At 44.5% G+C, this 17,093-nt stretch overlaps 1 protein-coding gene across 2 annotated transcripts in view; it reads left to right on the top strand.

Annotated features, from left to right (window-relative positions):
- The window catches only part of INTS9 (integrator complex subunit 9), a 61,540-nt gene that overhangs the window by 2,552 nt on the left and 41,895 nt on the right, over window positions 1-17,093 (top strand). The window contains exons 1-6 of one of the 2 annotated variants that reach the window (XM_058020171.1): window positions 805-888; window positions 1,832-1,959; window positions 6,080-6,140; window positions 8,308-8,370; window positions 11,937-12,076; window positions 13,697-13,783. In XM_058020171.1, the coding sequence (XP_057876154.1) occupies window positions 1,895-1,959; window positions 6,080-6,140; window positions 8,308-8,370; window positions 11,937-12,076; window positions 13,697-13,783 (416 nt within the window). In that variant the 5' untranslated portion in view covers window positions 805-888; window positions 1,832-1,894. Of the gene's footprint in view, window positions 1-804; window positions 889-1,831; window positions 1,960-6,079; window positions 6,141-8,307; window positions 8,371-11,936; window positions 12,077-13,696; window positions 13,784-17,093 lie in introns of those variants that run through there. The other variant, XM_058020170.1, reaches the window with a different exon arrangement.

Here is a 17,093-nt window from a genome sequence, read left to right as displayed (position 1 = left end):
ACAGCTTCATTTTTCAAAGTTCTGGTCTGGTGAGAACTTAATTTCACGTGAGAGTGTTACCTTTGTGAATAAACCAAGTGAATTCCTCACTCCTTCACCAGCTTGGCTTCACATATTTTTTTAAACTTTACTAAAAGAAAGACAAAATGTGCTGTAACCCCTTAATAATTAAGGCTTTGTGAATTTAAAACAAAACTCTCTGTGATATTTTAAATTTAATATTTGAGGCTTAGTCGGGTTTACTATTTAAATACAGTTTAAAGCAGGTTTTTGAGGAATGTATGTAAATAGATTTCTTGAGGGCCGTTAATCCAGACAGTTGCAGTCCTGTGTTAACATTATTGTGAGCAGAGGTAGAAAATGAAATTATTCATCTCCCTTTTTTTCCACTTGGTAGAGGGAAGTATAGAACACAAGCTTAAGGGATAAATGACTTAGAAAAAGACCGAGTTTGTTTTTAGTGCAGGGCACGGCCAAACAAGTGAGGTTTTTCATCTCCATTGACAAAAACTGGAATTTAAAAGCTCCAATTTGAGCACCTGAGCGTGGCTGCGCTGCCAGGTCCCACACTGGGGAGAGCGGGGATGCAAAATTCCCTTCCCGCAGAGGTGGCCGCGCTCTGCTCGGACCTTTGTCTCTAATCCCACGTTTTAAACCCGACCTTTGCGTTGTGCTGTCCCTCGAAGCTCCCGCGCCTGCTGAAATGTTTGTCACCGCGGACAGGAGGTGGCTGCATCTCAGTGATGCTCAGGTGCCCCCTGCATCACCTGCTCGCCGCCTCATTAAGCCTGCAAAGCCTTTGGGATTTGGATACACAAACGCTTCCATTCAGGTGGGGCTGCGCAGTCCCTCCCGCTTCCTGTTTGTGTTTAGCGAGACAAAGAGCGGGTGAGAATTTGCCCCACAGCTGCTGCCCCTGTGCAGGGGGTGTTGGGGCAGGTTTCTTACCGAAATAAAAATCTGTTCCTGCAGGGCTTCTCTGCCTCCCTGTGCACCTCGAGTCGTTTTCAAATTTTCTAGTTTGGCCAGGAGGGCTGAGTTTGAAAGAAGTTGATTTCCTGGGTTTTGGGGGAAAATAGGTGATTGCAAGAAAAAAAAAAATTCTGCATGTGTCCTAAACCAGAGAAAAAGCTTTTGCACTCAACCCTTGGGATGAGAAAAACTCTGAAGAAAATCTGCTCCTTAATACCCTGACATGGGGAAATCTCAGTGAACACACAGAGCTGAGGGACACAGATTGATGGGAAATCATGTTTTATTTTGGTGTGTAAGGAACTGTGTTTAAAAACAAGGGGGGGAAAAGACCTCCACGATCGAGTCCAAGCTGTGACTGACCCCACCTTGTCACTGAGTGCACCTCCAGTCATTCCTTGGACACCTCCAGGGATGGGGACTCCAAACCTCTCTGGGCAGCCCCTCCCACTGCCTGTCCCCCCTTTCCATGAAGAAATTCCTCCTGATGTCCAACCTGAACCTGCCCTGGCACAATTTGAGGCTGTTCCCTCTCCTCCTGTCCCTGTTCCCTGGGAGCAATCCTGACGCCCCTGGCTGTCCCCTCCTGTCAGGGAGTTGTGCAGAGCCACAAGGTCCCCCCTGAGCCTCCTTTTCTCCAGGCTGAGCCCCTTTCCAGCTCCCTCAGCCCCTCCTGGTGCTCCAGCCCCTTCCCCAGCTCCGTTCCCTTCCCTGATCACCCTCCAGCCCCTTAATGTCCTTGCAGTGAGGGGCCCAGAGCTGACACAGGATTCAAGGAGTGGCTTCACCAGTGCCCAGCACGCAGGAAAGGGTCATGTTCTGAATGGTTCTGAGTGACTCCTCCTCATTCTTCTTCCAGTACTGCCTGTCAGGACATCCCACCTTGCCATGCAACGTGCTCAAGTTCAAATCCACCACCATCATGCTGGACTGTGGGCTGGATATGACGTCCACCCTCAACTTCCTCCCCCTGCCTCTGGTCCAGAGGTGAGTTCTGTGGCCTGTCAGCACTTCTTGGGTTGCTGTTGGGGTGCTATGCCTGAAATGGTGTATTGGAAGGAGGGAGGGGATGGGTACAAATGAACAGCATCATCTGATATCATAAATAGACTTTGTTCACTTAAAAATTCTCTTTATCAAAATAACGTCCTTTGGCTCAGTGGACGGAAGACATTTTATGGATTTATTGATTGGTTTTTCTGGATAATTTATTCTAAGCTTCAGTAAAGTATTGCTGCAACTGCTCAGCACAAGTGAGGTCACATATCTGTCATCTTTCTGGCTTCTTCATGCAAGATGAGATAAATGGGGAGCTGAGATGGAGCCCAGCAAGTCCTGTTTAACCACCACCTTCTCAGGCTGTTCTTCAGAGCACAGACTAATGCAAAGAAAAATAGCACTTAGCAGCCCTTGTTAGTTGCCTGCATGGCATAATTGTTCCCTTTTTAAAGTTAAATAAATAAAAGGGTAGTGCAGCTGGGCATGGGATTGGAACAGCAGAGAAAGAAAAATAAGAGTCTAGAACAGAATCCTGAGATCTCCTTTCTATGCCCTGCTGCAAAGTTGTGTTTCCCCAGGTTTTTAGACTTATTTGGGTAGTAAGTTAGGTTGGCATGTTTTGTGTAAATGGAATAAATGACAAAAATTAGCAGTTGGAAAGGTGGGAATGAGTCACTCTCAGTGATGGGGAGGAGTAGGAGTTTTCTCAAAAGCCATTTGGTAACTTTGATCCACAAGGAAATAAGTGAGGAACATTCTGGGTTCGGGGAAGGCTTGACTGAGAGGGGGAAAATACAATTGGAAAAGGGAGTTTCCTAAGTCACCTAGTGAGGTTCAAGCACTTTGTCCAGCACTTCCTATGATTTGTTATTTTTTGGAAAGCAGAGGAAAGGAATAGACAGTGTGGGCATTGTTCTGCAAGAACCTGGAGTTCAGGATCTGCTGTAGAGAGGCAACAGATGCCCTCAGAGGGATCAGTGTGAAAGCCAATTTTTGTCCCATTCCATGGTGTAGCTGCTGACTGCACCAACTGGTGCAGTAATAAATTTTGAAAATTTGGGAAATCCAGGTACAAACAGAATTGCCTTGCATTTGCTTTCTCCCACCCCCCCCCCCAAAAAAAAAAAAAGGAAATTGAGAGAGGAAGTAGCAAAATGAGGTGATTGAACAAAGGCTTAAGAGGTTCTTTAGAGCAGCAGGAATCAGCTTTCCCCTGGGATGTGGCAGCTTTGTGTGCTGATAGCAGACCCTGGGAATGAACAGCCAAATTGCAGGTCACAACCTGGAATTCCCCAAGCCCCTCCAGAATGTCGGCACTAAAATGACTCAAACTCAATAAGAGAGGATGTCAGGTTTGACCCCTGATGGCCCAGTGGAATCAGAGCAAACATTTGGATTTAAATCCAATCAATCTTGTCGGTGAGGTGACTGAACACCCCTCAGAGCAAGGATTGGCCTGAGCACATGGACTTGGGCAGGTAATTGATCTCCTCTGCAAACCAGGTGTCCTGCAGAGAGCTGTGGAAATAAGTCAGAAATGTGAGGAGGAATGTGGCTGCCCCTGCAAAGTCCTTATCTCTGTAGTACTCATAGTTGTACCATTTGAGATTAGGAGTCCATTACCATGATGTCCAAACGCCTCAGAAATTCAAATGTGTGTTACCAACATAACATGGGGGACAGAGAGCTGACATTGTCATCAGATGCAGGTATGGTGACAGGAAGGACTGAGGGGTTTGAACACAGATCTGGTGTCCTGTCCAGCTGCATCCTCTCAGAACCAGATGTGCTGATTGGAGATGGATGAGTGAGACCTTAACCTGAGAGCAGCCATGCTTCTGTCTGCTGTCTTTAGCCAGAGATTCCAGCAGGATCCATGAACCCCTTGGATTCTGCAAATCTCACTATGTGATCTGCTCAAATGTGTGATATTACAGAGGATCTTTGCTACACAGCTCACTCCTGTGTCCTACCTGGCATGGGACCCTCCTTGAGCAAATATTTTGAGAGCCTGTGCTCTAATCTATAAGAGAGGAAAGTGCTGCAGTGTTTGTGGCATTAAAAGGACTGGGCATTTTTCAGAGTTCTTTGCTCCTCAAAGAAATGCCAGAGCAAAGGCATTTAATTCCCCCTTGCCCTGGAAATGGCATTCCCTGTTCTCACCAGCCCATGGAGCACGTGCTGAGCACCTGCAGCTGCCCAGCTCTTTGTGCTCCTGTACTTCAAAGGAGGTTTGTCAACTGGAGTTTTCTCCCCTGCACCAAAGTCAAATGCAAAACGGTGAAATGAACACGTGGGAAGCTCTTAACCTTCCCTGTCTAGCCATGACACACTTGCTGACATTATTTATGGGACAGTTCCAGCTAGTTTGGATTAATCAATCACTCTATTACAATGTCACAACGATGGCAGGAGGAGCTGTGTTGCTTCTTGGCTCCAAGGTAAAGAGTCCTTTCTGTCCTGTGTTGCTTGTTCTGCTTTCAGCCACACACAAGACACACCTGCTCATTTTGCCTCCCCTGACTCTTCACTCCCCAGTTTGGTACAAGTTTAGTGCTCTTCCATCATGAATAAAGCAAAACTTTTGCTAGGTTAAATTATGGGGAGTAGGACAAAAAAGTGAAGTTTATTCTGCTCTGCCTCGTGCTGCTGAAACCACAGATGGACCCAGGGATTTGCAAGGCACAAGGCCCTGACCTGACCTTGTGCTGGTGTTGGGACATTGGACTGCAGCCCTCCAGGTGGCCCTTCCACAGAATTGTTGCATATCAGAGTGGTTTGTTCTTGCTTTTTCCATAACTCTTTTAGACTCACTGCACCAATTGTACTCAGTCCCCCCAGTCTCCAAATTACTGCTCCTCAGTTGTGCTTTTGAACAATCCACTGGGCAGCACATTTAGTCACTCCATCTTTTCTGCCATCAGACTTCTTCAGCCTTGCTCTTTATCCTCAGAAGGGAATTGCCCTTCTGGCACAGCTCCTCCATGACAGATCCTTCTGCTCTCACCTCTTACCTTCTGTCTTCATTCCTTGACTCATGGATTTCCCCTTTTGCCTTCCTTGTGACTTACTGGGGTGTCAGAATTTGTTCTTTTATATTGCTGTTAGTCTGAACACAGCATTCCTTCGAGCCCTTGAATCACTTCCTATTTTCAAGATGTTGAATTTGAAAGTGCTTTCAGGATATAAACATGCCTGTCTGCAGAGCTTAGTGCACAGCACTTGCAAAGTGCATTGCAACCGGGTTCTGTGTCCCAATCTGAAGTTGCTGCAGGGTTTGGTTTCAGGTGGGTTCAATTCTCTTGTTTACTCAAGAGTTGTTTTTATTCGTGTAAATGAACTTCAATCTGGGCAGAGAGTGTGTTTAGAGCTAAGTTGTAGGCTCATACAAAAATCAGATGTCACTGTGAAATAGAAATAAGTCTCTCAGTTATGGTAGCAAGAAATGCTGCAGCCATTACTGCTGTAAACTCAGAATTACAATGTCTACCTTTAAATTCCTTTGTTAGCATTTGAAACAATGAAAAAAGGGGCTCAGCAAAGCCTCCTTGCCCCTGTGTCCTGTGCAGCTGTTGGTGTGGGTCTTCAGGGTGGCACCCAGGCACAAAACCATGGTTTATGTGGATATAAAATCCCAACCTGTGTCTATAAATGACTCAGTCCAGAGCATCAGTCTTTCCCTGCCACTGCTGATGGGAATATTTGTCTGTTGTCCTCTGTCCCAGAACAGTTTTATGGTGCTTTTGTGTTGTTTCGAGCACAGAGTTTGTTGCTGCCCTAACTTGTGTTTATTCTTCCACTTTCACCACAGGGAACTCAGCAGCACTGAGCCTTTTAAAAATCCTCACCATAAATGACTAAAAACTCCCTGTGTGCCTTGTCCTCTGATTTATTTTTACTTATAAGTGTCATAATCATGATTTGTAAAAGTCATTTTGGTGAACACTTAACCACAGTGAAACTGTCTGTCTGTTTTATTGGGCCTGTTACTTCCCTGAGACAGGAATGGTGTTCTCTGCCTGTATGACACCAAGTAGAAGGACTGTGCTTAGCCACTGATAATAATTCAGTTCATATTGAAATAATTTTTCTTTATTTCTTTCCACAGCCCCAGGCTGTCCAAACTTCCTGGCTGGGTTTTGAAAGATGGAAGCATGTTTCTGGACAAGGTACAGGAGTGATGCTTGGAATTTTCTTGCCATGCAGAAAGCCACCTGACAGGTTGAGAGCTGGTGCTGCAGGAGCTGACTCATCCCAAAGGTTTCTCTGTGTACCTCCAGCAGCCAGGATGTCCTTGCAGAGCAGAGAACGTTTTGAAACAAAATGCTAATGGCAACTCTCAGGCTTCAGAGGTAGCCTAGATTATAAAAAAATCTGCTTAAAATGCAGAAGTCGTCAGTGTGAATATTTTTGTATTTCATGAAGCTCCATAAATAATAGTGCTTCGCCTTCTTAGAGTGCCTTTTATTCCACAGTCTCACTTTTCTGACACTGAGGCTTCAGAGCATGCCTATAAATGAGGTTGGTTTCATACTTTTTTCAGGCAGAACTATGGGAAAGGCAATGGTTTGCCTATGGGAGGTCTCTCAGAGAGGAAAAGCATGGCTTTGGCCTCTGAAATCAACATGTGTTCTGCTGCTGGACATAGCAGGGAGGATATTATCTCCAGCCTCCTGATTCTAAGACACAGAACTTCCTCAGCAACATGAGAGACACAGAATTGCTCTTTTTTCCCCCCCTTCTTTTCATTGCATCAGTTTTGGAGGCAGAATTTATCTGAGGCTTCAACCAAAACTTGGCACTGCAGCGGGCAGCTTGATCTGCCATAAGGGAACAATGAGCACAAAAAATATGTCAGATGTTAGTAAAATAGGCAGATACATTTCAAATGTGGGCAGCAATAGGTACCAGTGGAGAAAATGCTTAATAGACTGTTCTCTGACTATGGGAACATTAAAGCAAACAGTGATAATAGTTGCTTTTGTAGGGGACTTTGAGGTGGACAAAATGGATTGATCTGATTTTTCCAGACAAGGGAGCTGAAGATCATAGATTAAAGACCCGATTTTTCTTCTCATTGGAGACAAAAGAAACTGTGCAGGCAGCATTTCTGTTGGTAAAATAGTAACAGCTCTATTCAGAGCACTTGCTAACTGGCAGTTGCAGGGCTGCAGAGACTCAGGGGCAGAAATGGAGTTGCTCAGTTTGAATTCCCTGGAATTTGTGTCTCCTGAACCCCAGCTTTGGTGTCAGAGCTCTGGGCTCCAAAGAATGGACAGATTGTCACTCGAGTTTTATTTGGAATATATTTAAATTTCTGGGATGCTGCTGCTGCAGTGTGTGCTCAGGAAAAACCTCCAAACTCAGACAATGGCCATGGAAATCATGTTAAAAATTCAAAGGCAGCTCTCTTAACTTCACCTTGACCACTGAAAGTGCCTGGAATGGTAAATTCTTTGACCCATGCTGGAAAAAGCCAAGGGAAGGAGTCAAAGGGGGGTGTTTTATCACGTGGAGTGGACATTCCTGTTACAGCACTCAGTTTTAAAACTTCAGTCCTGGAGAGGCATTGAAATGTGCTGTGATCTACTTTTAATCATTTTGAACTCCCTTGAGATGAGGTTAGGAGACTTCTGCCACTAGATGTAATTGCTCATTCGTTATTAGTTGGCAGGTGCACTGTAATTATTAAGAATTGGATTCAATCTTTAATTCTGTCACTCTGTAGCTGGCTGAGCCCCCTTGCTGTGGGACAGGAGAGAAGGCAGGGTGGGTGGTAGGGAGCCTGTGAGTTGTGCTATGAGTAGAGTTGAGAATGTTTTTGTTCCACCCTGAAGAATGTGGCTTCTCATGTGACAAAAGTTTTTGATGTCAGCCTTAAAAAAGAGGAAGAAAATAGGGGCTAGAGTTTTAACAAAATGTGCCATGTGGAAATTAGATCCCCAAAAATTGTGCCATCAAATACTCTGAGATAGGTTTTATAAATTGTATTTAGGTTCTAGTAAGACAGAAGAGGTTGGATGTTATTTGGAACCAACTCCAAACTTCCCTTCCTGGTCATTACAAGGGCTCTTTCTTTACCTCCCAGAGTGCTCTGTCTGTCCTTCCCAAGGGGGATTTGATCCCTTCAGGTACCAAGCAGCCTCATCTGCCATGAAAGCAATTTCAGCAGATCTGCCTGCACCAAATCATGTCTGGAAGGGGAATAAATGTCCTGGAGTAATGGGCTGGAAATTACCTGTGATAAAGAAAGTATCTGGAAAATCCAAAATGTGTTGCCTTGGATAACACTGTGTTGCATTTTTGTGTCTCCTCTGTTGGTGTGGTTTTTTGCAGGAGCTGAAGGAGTGTTCTGGCCATGTGTTTGTAGACTCTGTGCCTGAGTTCTGCTTGCCAGAGGTGAGTTTGTCCAAACCCTTACTGAAAAATCTGACTCCATTCAATCACATGGGAGAAACCTGTGAAATTATTATTACCAGGTTCCTGCTAATTTATTAATACTCAGTAAATAACACTGCTAAAACTCTGTGTTGTTAAGGTGCTTTCAAGTTCTATGACACTGGAAAAAGGATGGAAACAACCCTTTTGGAGACATGGAAGGTCTACTTAAACAAATAATCTGACACAAGAAGAAGACTGAACTGTCCCTTTTTGCAGCTTTTTAAAGGCAGCCAGACTGAGCTGGGCTGACTGACAGGATCCATGTGCTGATCTAGATGAGGGCAGGGCATGAAGGTGAGGAAAGCAGCTTATCTCCAACCACAGATGCAGGACATCCCTGGGGAGCCAGCTGTGGTTAGGCCAGGTTGGATTCTGCTGGCTGCTCTTCTGCCAGCAGCACTTCAAAGTTAAAAACTTTTACAGCCTCTTTGAGGGAAGAGCTGGCTCTTCATATCCACATGCAAGTGGCTGCTCAAGTTGGTTTTTACTGGAATTTCTGGATTAAGAAAAAGCAACCAAGACCATTGAAGATGTTTGGGTTACCTGGAATCACCCAGTGGATATGGGGAGTGCTGTAGGAGAAATAAAGACATAAAAAGCTGAGCAGAGAGAGGTGGGGATAAATAATGGAGAGCAGCATGGGAATAGTGTCCCTTTCCTCAGTGTGTTCAGGGGGCAGAATTTTTTTTTTCCTTTCTGCCTGACCTTGTAGAAAACACAAAACACAAAAAAAAAAAAAACTTGCAGGAAGCCCAAAACACTCCTGGAAGGTTGCTGTCAGCCTGCTGAGGTTCTGGCAATATTGTTCCCATGTGTGGATCCCATGGCACTCACTTCTGGCATCACTCTTGTCATCTTGATTCTTCCCAACAAGTTGGCAGCTCTGGAACTGGCTTTGGCAAGTGGTTCCAACAGATTACAACCATTCCAACCCAGCTGGAATTGTCATAATCCAATCAAACTAAAAAAGACCAGCCCAAAACCCTAATAATTCTGGGGTTTTGTGAATTCTAGGTTCTTCCTCTTTTGGTTACTGTCCTGTGAAGCTGAGGGATGTGGGAAGGATCTGTGTCTGTAGAAAGTGCCATTATGGCCCAGATGTGGGAAGAACAGGGTTTATGTGCTGGATTCTCTTTTGAATTATTATCTGCTGGGGTTTAGGATGCTTCAGCCAGACTTTCTGGTTACTTTGGGCTGGAAAATACCACATGTGTAGCTCTGAATATGACAGACAGGGAGTCACTGCTTCATCTTACTCCTGTTACCACTGCATGAAGCTGCTTCCCAGCAGCCCATCCTACAACCAGAACATGACAACCAACTGCACATCACCATTGCAGGAACTTTAAAATTGGCCTCTCAGATGTTTCCCAAAATTCCCAGCAGATGCCACATGTCCTCCATGAACCCTGGGAAGAGATCTGCTGTGACACCCAGCTCACACCTTGAGCTCCCGTCTGCAGGAGCTTCAGGAGTCGTGGCCAGCTGCAAACAGAGTGGAAATGTTGCAGCTGTTTGACAACACAGGATAAGAGAGGGAGCTTGTGTGAAAGAGGCTTTTACTTGATCTCCTTCCATGCCACTTCTTTTGAAGAAACTTGTCTGCAGCAGCAGTTAGCCAGAGAATCTCTGTATCCCTTCCAGAGCACCATTGCCAGAGCAAGCCAAGATTTGGGCCTAATCCAGCAGCCACAAGGTGAGATGAGGCTGTCTCAGCAGCTGAGTACTCTCACACATGGCAGAGTGCAGGGTGCAGCCCTCTCTTTGCTTGGCACCTTTCTGCTCTCTCACTTCACATGCAAGAAACATTTTTAAGCCTCTTCAGCTCAAAGGCACTTTAGTGAAATCGCTGCGAGCCCCAGGGAAGATTTCACTTTGTTTTGGTTTTGACACCCTTTTCATGGTATCAATAAATGCTTCTAGGGTGCTGAGATGGGGCATGCTTGAGGTTGGAAAGTGCTGCTGTGCATCCCCCTGATGGCTCTCCTGGGCTGGGATTCAGCTCAGGGCTGGAGCCCCTCTGCTCTGGAGCCAGGCTGAGAGCTGGGGGTGTTCCCCTGGAGAAGAGAAGGATCCAGGGAGAGCTCAGAGCCCCTTCAGAGCCTAAAGGGAGAGCTGGAGAGGGACTTGGGACAAGGCATGGAGGGACAGGACACAGGGAATGGCTTCCCACTGCCAGAGGACAGGGATAGAGGGGAATTTGGGAAGGAATTGTTGGTTGTAAGGGTGGTGAGGCCCTGGCACAGGGTGCCCAGAGAAGCTGTGGCTGCCCCTGGATCCCTGGGAGTGTCCAAGGCCAGGCTGGATGAGGCTTGGAGCACCCTGGAATAGTGGAAGGGTGGAACAGGTTGGTCTTTAAGGGTTCCCAACCTGGGTGGAACAGGTTGGTCTTTAAGGAATTTCCCACCCAAACCAGTCCAGAATCTGATCCTGTACAGTCTGGACACAGCTGAAATCTGTGCAAACCAAGGTGTGGACAATCCAAGCTTTGGCAGGAGCAGGCATCAGCAGATGCTTTGATACCTTCCAGGGATGTGTTCCTGCCTGGAAGCCCAGGAAGATAAAAGGGTTCCCTGTCATGGAGCTGAGGGTGATGTTTCACCTCCTGTTCTCAGCTCAGAGATCATTGCTGATCATGGATTGAAACCATGAGTGCTTAGGAGGAGTTAAGCAGCTTGTCACCAGAGCACTGTGTCAGCCCTCTGCAAAGCAGAGTGACCTACTTTCTTGCCTTTTTTATTCAAATTGCTGGACCAAGCCTTGTAATCAGATAATATGTGCTTGATGAGTGTTGAATTCCATTAGCTGCTCTATAATAACTGAGTTAGAGGTCAGTAATCTTGTAAATTTCTGACTTGACACCATTTGTGTTATAGCATTACCAGTAAATATTTCTAATTAAAATTCTTTTAACAATGTGTGAAATCTTCTTTCACTCTCAGAACTCTTGTCTAAACTGTCACATCAAAACTAATTGAGCCCACCCATCCATTTTGTTGTATCCTGTGAATGGGCTTCATCTCCTGCTGTAGAAAATGTGAATGAGAAAGATGCCAAACATTTACTTTGGGAAAATATGAGGATTATTTTTAAGCAAATTAATAAATACAGTCTTCATTCATCTCTTTCTTGGGGTACAGTATGATGTACTGCATAAAAAAATGAGACACCCTAAATCACTGATGCAGAAATTTTGGTGTCCCTTCCTAAGGAGGTGCATACATCAATTATTTGATAAAAATAAATCATGGGTCTCATAACAGCAGCCATTTCATCACCTGGAAGACAGAAAAACCCAGGACATGGTTTCCTTTCCAGGCTGGAGAATGGAATAATTTTAGGGAGCTTTTAAAATAATTCTTGTTAATTTAGAGGCAACATTAATCTTTGCCACAGCTGAGGGATGCTTTTACAAACCAGTTACATTCCTGCAATAAAGTTTAAAAAAAGAGGAGAAGTTTTTCTGCCATTTATTAGACTGCCTGAAAGGGTTACAAGTTGCTTATCTCTGCTCTTGTTTTCAGACTGAACTGCTTGACCTCTCCACCGTGGATGTGATCTTGATCTCCAACTATCACTGCATGATGGCCCTGCCCTACATCACAGAGTACACAGGATTCACTGGAACAGTTTATGCCACCGAGCCCACTGTTCAAATTGGCAGGTAAAAAACCCCTTCAGATTCTCTGCTCCTCTTTCATCACTGCTGAGGAGAAGGTGTAAAGGACAATGTGGGAGAGGAGTGGTGTCTAATGTTCCAAAGAGGCTTTCAGGCAGGAGCTGAACACCAGCCAAGTCCTTAGTGCTGTAAATGTGTTAACTCCATGTTTCCCAACCTCTGGAAGCATCAGCATTTCCAGCAGGTGCTTTGTGTCGAGTCCAGGCCACAGATGTGGGACAGTGGAATTTGAGTGGGCTGAGACACCTCAGTAATTGCCACATAGGCAACTTCAGACCTTCAAAAACCGTGGATCAAAGAGCTCTCCTGCTCTTCTCTGTTCCCCTTCACCAAAAGGAGACTTCCCAATCAGAAAACTGCACTTGTTCCCCACAGAAGCTGTGGCTGCTCCATCCCTGGAAGTGTCCAAGACCAGGCTGGACAGGACTTAGAGCAACCAGGTCTAGTGGAATCTGTCCCTGCCCATGGCAGATGTTGGAACTAAATGATCCTCAAGGTCCCTTCCAACCCAAACCATTCTAGGATTTTATGATTCCATATAATCACACCTTCCTCCCCTCCACTGAAAGGAGTTCAGGCTGACATCATCTCAAATGACAGCTGAGCTGTGTGAGCTCTGAACTCCAGAGAGAAGCACTGAGAGAAATGGCAGAAATAGGAGACTGAGGTAGAAAAGGATACAACAGCGCAGTCAGAACCAGAACAGTCATCAAACCTGCCAGTTTATTTTTTCAAAATTGTCTTGTTGATTGGATGGGTCAACACCAAATGCTGCAGGTGAGGCCTAACTGGAACTGAGCTCTGTTCCTCTCTCCTGCAGGGCTGCTACATTCAGTAATTAGGAGCCAGATTAGGCCCTCCTATCTGGACTACTCTGTAAGCACTTTAGGGCAGGAATCTTTGTCCACTGAAGGTCCTGTGCAAACTTCCCATGCCAGAGTAATTCCCCCATTGTGTGAAAGCAAACAGAAACTGAAGGCCCTTGTAGGTGAAAGGAATTGTGTAAATAGGAAGGAGTAGTAAACCTCTGGTTTTACTGCTCCAGAGCTGGAGATAACAAGCACAGCCTTGTGGGAGAGTGCACTGGTGTGGTTCTCCCCACCCCAAGTCATTCCAGATACTGTCCCTGTGCTCCAAACTTCAAGGGAAAGCCTGCACACAATCACAAATGCTGTTTAGTTTTGGGCAGGGAAATCTGCAGTGACTATTTCTAAGGCTTGACACCTTTTCCTGTCTCAAATCTGCATTGGCAGATGAGCAGAGCTCACTCTGACAGCATGCTTGGTTTCCCTAAGTAACAGACAGGCAGCAGCTGAGGAGGTTTTGTTGTGTGTTTTGTCTCATTACTTATCACAAGCAGTCAGTAATGAAGAAATTATCTTGCACTTTCCAAATAGCCCATAACCCAGTGGGCCAGATCCTCCTCTGTTGCAAGCAGATGGAATTGGAAACACTCCTTGGATAAACAGGGCCAGTGCTGGTCATGGCCTCTGTGGGAAGAACCCCTCAGAGTGTTACAATTTCTGTGGTATTTTGGAAAGATTTGGGCCAAAGTTCTCTCCTGTGTGAGAGGAGGCAGCGCTAATTTAGGTTTGATTTTTTCAGGCTCCTGATGGAAGAGCTGGTGAATTCCATTGAACGCGTGCCAAAGGCTCAGTCTGCCTCCATGTGGAAGAACAAGGAGGTGCAGAGGTAAGGAAGGAGTCCCAGGGAAGGTGATTGTGCCAAAGCACCAAAGTTTGGGAGTCACTGTGAGGATGGCTCTGTTCCCACCACTTGAGATTTGCTGCTGTGACTCCTTGGGTCGATTATTTCTTTAATCATTTCTGCACGTTGTTGGTTTTCCAACCTCACAAATTTGTTTCTTGGAGAAAGACTTGGAAAGAGCAAAGCTTCCCCTGATCTCCCCTCACACAGTTCAGCTCCATGATGGTAGATAAAACCATCAGATTTTGGTAGTAACATCATAAAAAATTATTGAAATGAGGAAGCTATTTAAATTTAATGATACTGCATTGGAATAATTTAAATTTAAATGATATTTACATTTATGTTTGCTGACATACTAAGAAAGTCAAGACCCAGCTGTTGGAGGTCACTGGTGTTACCTTTCTTCCCATCTTTACACCTGAACAGCAGAGGTGGGATTTTTGGCTCTACAAAGCTTAAAACCAAATTAAAATCTGAATAAAAAAGCTTATTTTTCAGCACCATGTCCATTATTCCAACTATACATCAGAACAAAATGCTCAAAGTTATGAAAGCCTATGGAATCTAAAAATTATCCATACAGTTTAATAATTGTAGCTAATGCTTTCTTGGGAATAAAAACAGTTTCAGGTGCACAGCTTGTTCCTTGGAGGAGACAGTTTTGTTTTTAGCACATTTTAAAGATAGGATTGGTTGATTAAAAAGTTATTTTTAAAAGCTGCTTTGTGCATTTTAAATTGATCTCCCTTTTTATACTCCTAAATTTTAAGATGGCTTGATTTAGAAGTTTCCTAAAAGTGAATTATTTCTTACATTAGAAAAGTAGCCTTGATATTTCCCAGTATCACAAAGCAAAAATTAAAAATCCAAATTACCATGGTTTTAGCTGTATATTGTGTTCCCCTGCTGAATTTAGGAGCAGTCTTTACACCCTAACTCTCACTCTTCTGAAGAACACAAGCAGATATCAAGTTGGATGTAAAGCAAAACCAAATACACTGAAGTTCAGCAGGATTTTTAGAATAGTGGGGTTTATTTTTTAAATTTTGGGGTCCACTGGCCTGCCCAGAGCCACTGCTGACACTCCCAGTGTGTGGGGAGAGAGGACTGGAGCCATTATTCCTGTCACAGCAGGCATGTTTTGTATGCATGGTTTAAAGGAGAATCATATATCTTGCAGCTCATATGTCACTTTCCTGGTGGTCGTATTTTAGGGAAAGTGCTGCCTGGCACTTTGCATGCTGCTGATTATTCCAGAGGAGAACACAGGGAGAGAATTTTTGTTCTGATTCAGCTTCTGTAGAAGACTGGAGCCTTTTTTTCCTTGAAGTGCTATTTAAAATACATGTTCCTCTCTGCTATTGCTGGGCATGCCCTCCAAAATTCATAGTTCCATTTTAAAGGGGTAGCAGGGAGGTGGGAGCTATAAACATCAGTTTAATAACATAAATTTGTGTATTATTAACTCTGCTGGTCTGAACCAATGTTGTCTTTGAGCTGGAACAAGGGGACAAATGTGACCTCCCTCTCCCCCTCTGCCCCACCTGTGCCCTGAGTTTCCCCCTTCACCTCTGTGTGCATCTGTAAAACAGCTCCCATCCAGCACAGAGGGCACCCGGGGACTTTAATTAATGTTTGCAAAGTGTTTTGAGATGCCTGGTGACAAGTGTCACGCAGGCGTGAATGGAACTGATTATTAGAGCAAAACATCAACTGATCCCCAAATTAGCACCTGGCTAATGGCACATGCAGCCTTGGACTGACATCCGTTACTTAGGAAAATGTGATCTTGATGAATTGGGATTTTTTTTCCTACTTGGCTGTTGCTAGAACAGAATACTTATTACTTCTGAGTCTAATTTTTCAGGCTGATCAATCCCCATTACTGCTTTACAGTTCAGCTAGTTCTCCTCCAAACAGTTAGTATAAAACACAAAGTATTATCATCTTCATTAGATAAAGCACTGGAGCATTTTAAATGCAAATACTGTATAAAATATAATAAGTTCATTATAGTGGTTTACATTTTTCCATTATCAGATCCAGTCTGAACTAATTGCTTAGCCTGTTTTATTGCCACTGGCTTTTATTTCAAGTGAGCAGTCTCGTGGAAGCTCTGGAGATGTCAGCCAGGATATCTTTCACACTGAGTGGGATTCAGGGGCTAAAGAGGAAGTTTGCCTTGTGAAAAGCACTTTTCTTGTTGATTTCTTGATTTCTTTTTTGATGGTTTCCCATATCTTTTAAAAGTGTTTGAAACAGGCTGTTTCCTGAGGCTGAGCAGGGCAGAGAGAGGCCGTGGCCTGATGTAGTTTGGTGCTGCCATCCTCCTCTCCCTTCAAACAATTTTGGGATTTTACATCATACATTAAATGCCACCCTTTGCATTGACCAGGAAGGGGCTGTCTCCATGCAGATCCCAGGGAAAAATACAAATCCCCGAGTTTTTAAAGGGTGAATTTTGTATCCTCAGCCATGTGGATTCATGGTACCTCCCCGTTTATGGCAGTCCCAGAGCTGCCCTCACACATCTGGCTGTTGTGAGGTGGTCTCTAACAGGATGTTGCCATGGTGGCAGTAGATTTACTCCAGACCACAAAACATCCTCTGGTAACTCTGTAGGGATTTTAGAAGTGAGATGACAGACTGAATGCACCTGAGGGACCAGCACCTCGTTGTCACTCAGCTTCATGAAGCCACTGGAGACTGGTGCCCCTGGTCTCTGCCAGGGATCAGAGTATTTTCAGTGTAGCCACAGTCAAGGCTAAGAGAAACTTCCTTCAGTCACCAAGGACAATTCCCCACTTTCTCCATTACCTGGAGAAACATTTTCCTCTTCCCAGAAGAGAAGCTCCTGAAAGCCTCCAACACTAAATGCTTCTTATGGTAGGTTAAAGGCTTTTACAGGCAATTTGCTTCAGTGCAGTGGTACACAACTCTCCACATTGTGTCTCCTTTTGTTGCTTACGACTTCCCAAAAAAGACCTTGAAGGCTTTGTTTGTTTCCTGAAGCACAGGGTGCTTTCAGCCAGCATGTGCTGGAATTGCAGTTATCGTTCTGGACCTGTGCTGTGGTCTTGGCAAGAGCTGTCCTTAATCCTTTCTTCAGTATCTTAAATTATGGAGGAGTTCACTGACCTAGTAGATATAACAATAAATTAAATTCCTTTAAACAAATTGATCAAAGAAACTTGACCAATTTCCATAAATCTTTGGAAATTGGTTTGAATTAGCCTTTGATTTAGCATTGGTTTAATATACAAAAAAAAAAATCGTATTCTTCTTATGCATT

This window comes from Melospiza georgiana, chromosome 3 (assembly GCF_028018845.1).
Source record: "Melospiza georgiana isolate bMelGeo1 chromosome 3, bMelGeo1.pri, whole genome shotgun sequence".
NCBI classification, from domain to species: Eukaryota; Metazoa; Chordata; class Aves; order Passeriformes; family Passerellidae; genus Melospiza; species Melospiza georgiana.
This window is presented reverse-complemented; position numbering and strand designations above follow the sequence as displayed.